Source organism: Ictalurus punctatus, chromosome 1 (genome assembly GCF_001660625.3).
Source record: "Ictalurus punctatus breed USDA103 chromosome 1, Coco_2.0, whole genome shotgun sequence".
Taxonomy (NCBI): Eukaryota; Metazoa; Chordata; class Actinopteri; order Siluriformes; family Ictaluridae; genus Ictalurus; species Ictalurus punctatus.
In genome coordinates, this window is record NC_030416.2 from 37477191 (window position 1) to 37489067 (window position 11877).

The following is an 11877-nucleotide window of genomic DNA, read 5'->3' on the forward strand; positions in this document are numbered from 1 at the left end:
GATACATGAACCTGCTACTGAATTTGAGCTGAAACACCTATATAAGCTATGGTTTGTAAAGGAATAAGAAATCAAAAGCTGAATGAATGTACAACAAACGCATTTAAATGAATTCACTCGACACGAGTCATTGAACAAAGTAATTATATTTGTGCCAACACCAGAGAAGGAAAGTAAAAGCCTCAATAAAGCAAAAAGATTTTTTATAAAGATAAAATATAACTCTCTCTCATTTATCTGTTATTTAGCCACATCCGACTTCTCTTTGAATATCGCTCTTTTGAGGACAGTCCTGACATCTGGTGGAGAGGTCACAGGAAACTGTGCTAGAACAGTATATGCAGTTGCAGAAAAATAAGAATGGTTGTTACTTTAGAATTGAATAGCAATGCATATAATACACCTAAAGCACTTGAATGTCAATTAGGGGAGTGCAGTTTTATTATAGACGAAATTAAATAGCATTACCATAATCTGTTCTTATTGTTATCTAATATTGGATCATCTAATGCAGTGATTAATCAGTGTATACATGTAAAAAATCAGTTTAAATTCATCTTTAGTAAACAAAAGAATGGAATCAAGTGTTATATTATCATGTTTTCCATTTGCATTAATGCATAGGAATATATGTGGATATATCTGTTCAGAAGGACATTAAACTCATTGTCATGTTCATGAAACCAGTTTGAGACGAATTTTGGTTTGTGACCTGGCGCATTATCATGCTTGAGCATTATTATTGATGGTTTAAAATGACATTTAAACGGCTAATTTGCGTTTGCTAGCTGTTTCACACTGTAGTCTATTACACTACTGTTTAATATTGCCTGGTGTAATAGCTTTGGATAACCATTGGAGGGCGACATAACAGATCCTGTAATTGTCATTACTCTCCATCACTCCTGTGACACAAAATACAGCTAGATATGACGCTGTCTTGTGTGGTTTTATAGTTTTCCTCATTAGGATACACACTGTAACTGAATGAATTCACCAAATAACTGTGTCCTCATGTTAAAATCCCATAATCACAAAATATCCCCTCACAAACAATATACACTTTCTCATTGATTCAACATAGTTTGCAGTTCTGCTGAATTAATTTAGTAAAGTTCTACGCACACTTCTCAACACATTGTGTACTTCTCATCGGGAACACAGCTGTTTCATTTTCCTAAACACTGGAATCACCAATCTAAACCCAGTGTGCTAATGAATGAAACCACCTCTCACCTGTGAAAGCTCAATTCACCGTAATTTATCCACTCAGTTTTCCTAATTGCCCAGGAACACTGGTTCAGGAAAAACAAATACTAAATGGGGGAAGAAAGACAACAGAGAGGAAGAGGCAGAGGAAGCTGAAGAGGACGGGGAAGACAAAGAAATATTCTCAATGACATTTGAGCAATTCTGGTTGATCGTGTAATCAGCCATGGAATGAGCATGAGGGAAGCTGGATGGCGAGTACAACTGCATTTGTGTCCTCACACTGGCTGCAGATATCACCACCTATGTTGTTATATTGGACCATGTCAGTTTCCACTGTGCACATGACATACAAGAACGGTTCACCACATTCACACATCCAGATGTTCCTTCCACCACATTCCTCCTTCCTCAGTCCAATTGAGGAACATTTTCAGTGTGGTGGTGGAAGGAATATGATCAGAACCCATATCAAAAAGTGAGTCTTCTCGAGACAATGCATGGAGCCCGTGAAGTTATCACTGCAGAGTCATGTCAAGGGTGGACCTGTCCCTCTAGGTGTTTCTATACCTGTTGGTTGGCCAGGGAGAACATTTGTTGTGATGTAGATGAGGTCTTGTGGCCAAATCCTCATAACCTACAAGATGATGCCTAAGTTTTGTATTTTTGTGTATGTAAACTTCATACAGAGAACAAACATTACATTTTCCATCTGTTTCTGCAATACTTTTGAGCAGCTTTTGAGAAATGTTTTGTAGCTCATCTCATTTTGTAAGGGAATTAGATTTGTGAAGAGTGAAATGTACATTAAATTCATTATTCAGTGGAAGCTTTTGTGGTCTTTGTCTTTTGAAAAAGATTGCTTTGTGTTTTGAAATACAATGATTAGCTTGGTGGTTGGTGTGTGCACATATCTGCATTGTGTGTTTGTGATTCTGACTGGATTATTTGGATATCAGGCATGTTAGAGTTCTGAATGTAAAAGTTCCAGAATTGTGTGTGTGTGATACTGAGATTTGTGGTTGTAGTTGTGGGAAATATGTGTAACCAGTTGGGAAAAACTGCAATGTTGAAACAGCACACATCAGAGTGTGTGTGTGTGTGTGTGTGTGTGTGTGTGTGTGTGTGTGTGTGTGTGTGTGTGTGTGTGTGTGTGTGTGTGTGTAACCCATGGCAGCACTGTTGTGTTTATGGAGACACTGTGAGACAAGTGTTACACACATTGAAGTTTGTCTGCTTTAGAGTATGGCTGAGGAGAGAAAAGAGAGTTCATCAGATGAGCTAAAGGAGAAAATTCGCTTTCTGACTGATGAGAACGTAAGAATTTAGCTTAATTGATAAAAATCACTGTTCTTATTTGTAATTAGGTAGGTAATGGGTAAATAATTTCACCCAAAGGCTCTGAAGGAGATCTAAAATGCTAAACTGCTGGTTTCTGATACATGTTATGTCCATATTGGATTTGTCTCATATGTTAACATTCATGTTATTTAGGATTCTTAATAGAACGTAATTTTATGGAAATGCTGGTTATTTATATATTAATTATATATTAATTATCTGCATGGTGGTGCTCCCAGTGTGTATTACCCACAGCGCATTGCAAACAGGGAAATGTACCATTCAGATAAGTGAGTAATGAAATGAAGGGCAATTTTATAACTATGTTATCTGTGATTAGCATCTGTGTGTCCTCGGTCAATAGATAATTCATATACAAGAAGTCACTAGCATCTGTTTTCATTGGGTGTGTTACTCAATGATAATGTTCTTGATGCATACACAGAAACAAAGACGTGCATTACAGTGTGTGTGTGTGTGTGTGTGTGTGTGTGTGTGTGTGTGTGTGTTAGGACCATCTGAGCAGTAAACTGGGCTCCACACAAAGCAGAGCGGCTCAACATGCCGCTTCCAACCGGGACCTGAGCTCCAGACTGGTGCAGAGTGAACAAGACAAATTGAAGGTTGAGCATGACATTATCCATTTTCCATCTAATATACTCCTTTAGCTGCATTTTACATTTTAGTTGGCTAACCAGCAGTTAAGGCTTGCAAGCAGCCATCTAGAATCCTGGTTCAGTTGATTCACCTTTTATAAACACATTCTGTTAGTGCTATTTTATAAGGCGAGTATAGCATGATCCTAATTCATGGCTGCTTTGTCTTCTACCTATGCTTTCTGTCACAGTCCATGAGAAACTGGCAGGAGTGGTGGTTCAGATTTGTTTTGTCAATATCTTATCCTTTCAATTCCATGCTGTTACTGTTACCTCTGTGAACAACGTTCTCATTATTGTCCTCTACTGCTCTTCTGGTCTCCTAGGAAACTTTCTTGAAGAAATGGATATGCCCCTCAATCTATTCACTAATGATCACAACCCCTCACTCTCCTCTGTTACTTCAACCTCCCCTCTGACAAAGCGATAGACATCAATGCTGGCCAACTCTACATCTCACACCATCACTTAGTGTCCTTCTCCATCACCGTCACTGCTCTGCCTGACATTATCAAATAATCATCCTGCTCCCCCACTCTCAGCAACCTCTACTCTATCGCTACTTCCTCTGTAGCTCCATGCACCCTATCAACTCCTTCTCTCTACTACTGGAATTAGCCACCAACAATTTCCTATCTTCACTATCTATCTTCTGTCTGATCAACTTAGCAAGTCTTCTTACCATGCTCTTTGGCTGTCTGATGTGTTGCACAGAAATAGAAGAGAATTAAGAGCAGGTGAAAGTGGAAGAAATCATAACTTATATAATCTCCCCTCATATTGCTCTCGCCTGCCCAAGTTCTGATTTGATCTGATTTGAGAGCTGCTAATATCTCCTTCAACAAGGGAAAGCTGGTAGCCACTGCATAGGATCGTCGCAAACTTGAAAATGAATTTTCTTAACTTTTTAACTTTTCATGCCCCCTTCAAGATGGCTGATCTTCTTTGGTGAGAAAATAGAAAGAACTACACCCAAACTTCACTCCTAACTGGACTCTTCTACATGTTCAGGATTTCCCTCCTCATTCTATATCAACAGAAGAGATCTTGCAAATTATCCTGTCTTGAAATCCCCCCCATCTGCCTGCTGAATCCCATCCCTTCCACAATACTCCAGACCATCTCACAAGACCTGCTCCCCTTCATCTATTTTATGATTATTAATGCCATCACATATGGTCATGTACCAACTGCATTTAAGACTTAATTCAAGAGGGGCTATACCCATCCTGAAAAGAACAGTCCTGGAGGGGATCCACATATGCTCCATGCAGAACCTCTACTGATGTCCCACAAGGCTCAGTGCTGGGTCCACTGCTGTAATTCCTCTATACCCTCTCTCCCATATGACGTCTCTTGGGTATCTCTCTGTAAGGTCCTCTATATCCAATTTCTTGATTTCCTAACATGGGTTTTCATATTATTGCTATGCTGATGACATTCAACTCACCCTGTTCTATCCTTCCTCAGTTTCTGCACAGACGTCAGTGTCTTGTCATGGATGGGAGCTCAACTTAATCCCAGCCAAATTAAAACTGCTATACAGCCTTGGAGATTGATCCCCATGTCAAGACCTTGTGATCCCCCTAGACAATCTCACCATCTGTCACTGCACACATGCTTGGGGTTACAAGCAAACTGTTCTCAGTTTGGACAGCAAACTGTTCTCACCTCACATCACTAAACATGCATGCTTATGCCAGTTATTCCTTTACAACATGAAGTTTTGTCCATTTCTATCCACAGAGGTCACTCAGGTGCTTGTTCGGTCCATTGTCATTTAGAGATTGAACTACTGTAACTTGATCCTGACAGCATCTGACCTTTCCAAATGATCCATCTTGCAGCTGCACAACTTGTTTTCAACCTTCCCAAGTTCTCCTACCCATGCCTTTTGCTATGCTCCCTCCATTGGCTTCTTGTAGCTGCCTGCATCAAATTTAAAACATTGATGCTTGCCTACAAAGCCAAATATGGGCCAAAGCCCACTTACAATAAAACACTTATCACACCCCGCACTGCACCACACTGATTCCAGATCTCTAGCACTGCTCAACTGGACCCACCACCACTCAGGGTACAAGGAAGGCAAGCATCAAGACTCTTCTCAGTCCTGGCACTAAGGTCGTAGAGTAACTGTCCCCTAGTTGTCCAAACAACTGAGTCACTGGCTGTCTTCAAACACCAACTAAAGACCTACCTATTCACAAAACACTTTTTAGCACTCGTAATCCCTGACCAAGCTAACCTATATAAGGCTGTGTTTATTAAAGACACGCACGTGTGTGTGTGTGTGTGTGTGTGTGTGTGTGTGTGTGTGTGTGTGTGTGTGTGTGTGTTTAGATCTCCAAAGATCTTGTGGAAGCGCAGATCGAAGCCAACAAATTGAGAGAGAAATATGAGGCAGAGATATTTGAGCTGCAGAATAAGGTAAAACATGCACACTATGTGTATACATTGTAGAGTGTTTCCAAATGTGTTTTTCTACTTCATATGCAAACTGCAAATTAATTAGCTATTGATAATAACAATGCAACAACAGAATGAGGGCTAATTTAATATGCTAACTGCTAACTAGCAGATTCAGGAACACACCTGTCTTGTCCATCATCTCTGTCCCGCCCCCTCAGGTGTTGTGTCAGGAAGGTTTGGTGTCGAATCTGGAGGCAGAGCTTGGCCGGCTGAAGCGGGAGGCCGAGACAGCATCATCACGGTTACAGTTTGCCGAGGATAAGGAGCGGGACATGGCGGAGGAGTACGCAGCCCTGAAGAGTAACTACCTGGCTGTGAGTGAAGGTCTGGAGCGTGAGATTACACACTCACAGGAGCTGAGCGATGAGCTGCTGACACTCGCACACACACATGACACACTGCTGCATGAGAAGGAGCGAGAACACACTCACACACTTGAGCTGGAGAGGGTCAGAGCTCTTCTGAGCAGAGTGTCCCACAGCAGAATCAGGGTGAGACACACACCTACACACACACACACACACACACACACACACACACACACACACACACACACACTCACTCTGACCTTTGATCCTTTATGTGTGTCCTGTTTTAGCCAGAGGAACTGAGCCGAGGATGCAATGCTATTGGGGACAGATGCACACATGTGAGGACACTTTTCATATATGTATTGTGTGTGTGTGTGTGTGTGTGTGTGTGTGTGTGTGTGTGTGTGTGTGTGTGTGTGTGCATGCCTGTGTTTTAGTGTTGGGTCCAAGTCTACCTTCGACAAGTCCAATTCAAGACTAAGTCCTTACCAATCACGTCTGGGTTTCATTCCAAAGGGGGCTGATTTGAACTTGAGCCTGAGTCCTTAAAGGATAGTTCACCCAAAAAATTCTGACATCAATTACTCACCCTCATGTCTTTCCAAACCCATAAGAGGTTTGTTCATCTTTGGAACACAAATGAAGATATAGATACATTCCACACAGGTCTCTGACACACGTTTACGAGGGAACCACAACATACAGTATCCCACAAAAGTGAGTACACCCCTCACATTTTTGTAAAGATTTGATTGTCTTTTCATGTGACAACACTGAAGAAATGACACTATGCTACAATGTAAAGTAGTGAGTGTACAGCTTGTGTAACAGTGTAAATTTGTTGTTCCCTCAAAATAACTAAACACACAGCCATTAATGTCTAAACCACTGGCAACAAAAGTGAGTACACCCCTAAGTGAAAATGTCCAAATTGGGCCCAAAGTGTCAATATTTTGTGTGGCCACCATTATTTTCCAGCACTGCCTTAACCCTCTTGGGCATGGAGTTCACCAGAGCTTCACAGGTTGCCACTGGTGTCCTCTTCCACTCCTCCATGATGACATCACTGAGCTGGTGGATGTTAGAGACCTTGTGCTCCTCCACCTTGCGTTTGAGGATGCCCCACAGATGCTCAGTAGGCTTTAAGTCTGGAGACATGCTTGGCCAGTCCATCACCTTCACCCTCAGCTTCTTTAGCAAGGCAGTGGTTGTCTTGGAGGTGTGTTTGGGGTCGTTATCATGCTGGAATACTACATACTGATCATGCTCTGCTTCAGTATGTCACAGTACATGTTGGCATTCATGGTTCCATCAATGAATAGACATATGAGTGCTTCCAACATTGCTGCAGAGGTTGAAGGGGTGGGGGGTCAGCCTGTCAGTGCTCAGACCATACGCCACACACTGCATCAAATTGGTCTGCATGACTGTCGTCCCAGAAGGAAGCCTCTTCTAAAGATGATGCACAAGAAAGCCCGCAAACAGTTTGCTGGAGACAGGCAGACTAAGGACATGGATTACTGGAGATAAACTTAATTGGTTCAGATGGTGTCAAACATGTTTGGCTGCAACCAGTTGAGGAGTACAAAAACAAGTGTGTCTTGCCTAAAGTCAAGCATGGTGGTGGGAGTGTCATGGTCTGGGGCTGCATGAGTGTTGCCGGCAGTGGGGAGCTACAGTTCATTGAGGGAACTGCCCTGCGGCCCAGTCTCTGAAGGAAGGGGATCATGCTCTGCTTCAGTATGTCACAGTACATGTTGGCGTTCATGGTTCCCTCAATGAACAGCAAATGAATGAATTGTGTGAATTTTGACTCATAATATAATAATAACACAAATCTGTGTTGAACATTACTGCCATTCTTTAGCATTACTTCTGTGTGTGTGTGTGTGTGTGTGTGTGTGTGTGTGTGTGTGTGTGTGTGTAGAGGGCCCAGTACGAGCTGAGGGAGGAGCTCGAGAGAATGAGAAAGACTTACGAAGAGCAACAACAGCGAATGGAAGAGAAAATGTGAGCCACTCACAAGAATGAAAGCTTAAAGTTCAAATGTTAATATGACCAGAGTAAATCCACTGGTGTGTGTGTGTGTGTTCTCAGTGTGGTTATGGGAAAGGAGCAGCAGGAGAATAAGAGAGCCATCCACAACACACAACACGAGCTTTCACAGCAGTCAGCTGTAAGAGTGCACACACATTTGTCTTACTGTCCTTGTAAGGACCTTACACTGACACGATAATTAAAGCAGCCTCATGGGGACCAGCCAAATTCCTCTCCTTTTGGGGACTTTTCTCCCCCAAGAAACCATGTGTGATTCACTGGCAGGATTTTTGTCACGTGACAGAGTGCAGGTTAGCGTTTTTATTAAAGGACACTGGCAAAAACCAGAATGGCAAGTTACAAAATGCAAGGCTTGGTAAATCAGTTTAGGGCACACTGAGTGTCACTTGGCAACTGGATGAATGTCCAAATTTTGTTTATGTAGGTGCGGGTGTGACTGTGAATGTGTTGGTGAAGTGTTGTGTGAGTATTATAGTTCGTGGTGGACATGTTTGTAGGCTGTGATGTGTTCTGGGAAGTGGAGTTTTAGGTTGATTTATACATATTTTAACACCTAGCCAAGCCAATCAGAAATTAGTATTTTCATTGGTCATGGTTTAGATTGTGATGTTAAACATACATAATAATAATAATTATATTATTGATATTGTTATATGATTATATTATTAGTATAATAATTGGATGCTCCAAATTATCATCTTTCAGTCCATTCAAAACACAAAATAAGCACAGCTGTCTTCTGTCACTAAGTGTGTGTGTGTGTGTGTGTGTGTGTGTGTGTGTGTGTGTGTGTGTGTGTAGTCACTGCTTGTCTCTCAGCACCAACTGAAGGAGGTGGAGGCTGAAAACTCTAAACTACAGAATCAACTGAAGGAGCTTAATCAGGAATACAGAGCACGCCTCACACACTACATATACGACATCACGGTACACGCGTGCACACACACACACACACACACACACACACACACACACACACACACACACACACAAACTGCCTAGTTCATGTACTCTATACACTACATGGTCATTATGTACCACAGATGGACTCCTGATTTAAGCCATTCTTTAGTACAGCAGTGTTATAGTAATAAACTGTACCAAACTATAAGTGTAGTGTAGTCAATGTACTAAACTGTGTGTATCACAGGCAGACTACTGTAACAAGATAGACACCAAAAAACAAGCAATTAGCATGAATGCAGGGTTTGTTACACTTAAATTGAATATGTCTAAAACAGGTTAAACTAAACACCTAAAACAATAAATCATAGAACTAAACGAATTAAATCAGAACCAAAATCTAGAACGATCACAAACCAGGTTGAAGAAATAAACTAAGCTAATGCTAATGAAAACTAAATGTTAACGAATATGCTAAATTGGAGTGCTGAAGTGGAGTGCTGGTTGGGTGTTGCCAGGCTTGTTTGAGGCTGAAAGTCAATCTGGGAAATGGAGTTTGTTACAGAACCCCCCTTCCATGAGCTGCTCCTGAGGTGATAGAAGACCATGTGGCCTGGTGGCTATACCCTATTTGTGCTGGAAGTTGATGGAAATTGTCTTTAATGAAGGGGATCTAGAACATCATCAGTTGGAACCCATGAAAGTTCCTCCAGACCATAACCCTACCAATCCACCAAGTACTGGAGCTGTTCTCCTTTCCTACAGGAGTCCAGAAGTTGTTGAATTGTTAGTGACTGGAAGTGATATCCTGAGGAGAGAAGACATGTTACCTCATTAATGTTTTGTAGGATCTTGAAGGGGCTGATGAATCAAGGGGATAAGTTCATTGATGGGAATCCTGGTTGTAGGTTCTTTATGGTAAAAACGCAAGCTCCATGCACCTGGCACCAAAGGTAGGGGGTAATGGGACTTCTTCGTCACTTGGTTTAGACCACAATAATTGATACAAGGTCACAATCCTCCATCACTCTTCTTCACAAGGAAGAATCTATGCTCACGCATTCAGCAACAAAGCGACCGGAGACCATTCATTTTCAATGAGAGCTGGTGACTTCTGGTGACATGAGCAACAGCGCCCATTGGCAACTAGATGTTGGCGTGTCCAGCAAGGCAACAAAGTTGTGAAATGTTTTACTTTATGCAAATTTGGAGTGTCTTCACACAACCACTATAAATGGGAGTGAAGTCAGTAGATCACATGTGAGAATTCGTTACAGCTACTTATTTAACCCAGTATTTAGTGCAGTGTTAGAAGTATAAACTCTTCTAAACTGTTAGTGCAGATTAGATAACATACCAAACTGTACTAAATTGTAAGAACATTAAAAACTGTGATAACTATATTAAATGCAGGTATCACAGACAGGCTATTTACAGTGCTCTCCATTAATATTGGCACCCTTGGTAAATATGAGCAAAGAAGGCTGTGAAAAATTGTCTTTATTGTTTAACCTTTTGATCTTTTGTTCACAGAAATTCACAGAACTGCTCTGATCTCATTGACATCAAACAATTGCAAACAAAACACAGGTTTATCAAAAAATTATCTTTAAGCATAGGTGTGCAACAATTATTGGCACCCCTATGAATTCATATATAAGGAAAAATATATTTGAAGTGTTTTCCCATTGATATTTTACGTTTTTTTAAAAATTTTTAGTACACCTGGGTGACTAGGAACAGGGAATTGTTCAATTGTCCATGACTTCCTGTTTCAAAGAGGTATAAATATGAGGTAACACAGAAGCCAAATTCCCTTAGTCATTCATAACAATGGGTAAGAGCGAGGAATGTAGCTGTGATGTGCAGCAAAAGGTTGTTGAGCTTCACACAATGGGGCGTGTCTATAAGAAAATAGCACAAGCATTGAAAATGCCCATTTCCACCATCAGGGCAATAATTAATACGTTCCAGTCAACTGGAAATGTTATAAATCAACCTGGAATTGGACATGTGTCTATATCGTCTCAACACTGTGAAGAGGACGGTTCGAGTGGATAAACATCTCCAAGGATCACAGCTGGAGAACTGCAGAAGTTAGTTGTGACTTGGGGTCAGAAAGTCTCCAAAACTACAATCTGAAGTCACCGACATCACCACAAGCTGTTTGGAAGGGTTTGAAGAAAAAAGCCTCTACTCTCATCCAAAAACAAACTCGAGCGTCTTCAGTGTGCAGACACTACTGGAACTTCAAATGGGATCGGGTTCTGTGGTCAGATGAAACCAAAAATAGAGCTTTTTGGTAATAAACACAGAGGTGGTTTTGGAGCACACAGAGAGGTAGCCATATGGAAAAGTACCTCATGCCCATGGTTAAATATGGTGGTGGATCTTTAATATTTTGGGCTGTTTTTCTGCCAGAGGACCTGGACATTTTGTTAGGATACATGGCATCATGGACTCTATCAAATATCAACAGATATTAAATGAAAACCTGTCTCCCTCTGCCAGAAAGCTTCAAATGAGCCGTGATTGGATCTTCCAGCAGGACAATGATCCAAAACATACATCAAAATCAACACACAAATGGTTTACTGACCACAAAATCATGGTCCTACCATGGCCATCCCAGTCCCCTGACCCGAACCCCATAGAAAACCTGTGGGGTGAATTGAAGAGGAGAGTCCACCAGCGTGGACCTCGAAATGTGAAGGATCTGGAGAGATTCTGTACAGAGGAACGCTCTCAGATCCCTCGTCATGTGTTCTCCAAACTCATCAGGCGTTATAGGAGAAGACTCAGAGCTGTTATCTTGGCAAAGGGAGCTAACACAAAGTATTGACTGAAAGGGTGCTAATAATTGTTGCACATCTATATTTAACAAAGATAGAGACAATTTTTTACAGCCTTTTTATGTGTGTGTCTGT

General features: G+C 41.4%; 1 protein-coding gene across 1 annotated transcript in view; it reads left to right on the forward strand.

Moving 5' to 3' along the window:
* Nucleotides 1-2431: 2431 nt before the first annotated feature.
* ccdc78 (coiled-coil domain containing 78) overlaps nucleotides 2432-11877 on the forward strand; it is an 11878-nt gene continuing 2432 nt past the window's right edge. The window contains exons 1-8 of the mRNA XM_053684455.1: nucleotides 2432-2526; nucleotides 3063-3173; nucleotides 5550-5636; nucleotides 5837-6169; nucleotides 6277-6327; nucleotides 7917-7999; nucleotides 8087-8165; nucleotides 8849-8974. Of these exons, the coding sequence (XP_053540430.1) occupies nucleotides 2455-2526; nucleotides 3063-3173; nucleotides 5550-5636; nucleotides 5837-6169; nucleotides 6277-6327; nucleotides 7917-7999; nucleotides 8087-8165; nucleotides 8849-8974 (942 nt within the window). The 5' untranslated portion in view covers nucleotides 2432-2454. The remainder of the gene's footprint in view (nucleotides 2527-3062; nucleotides 3174-5549; nucleotides 5637-5836; nucleotides 6170-6276; nucleotides 6328-7916; nucleotides 8000-8086; nucleotides 8166-8848; nucleotides 8975-11877) is intronic.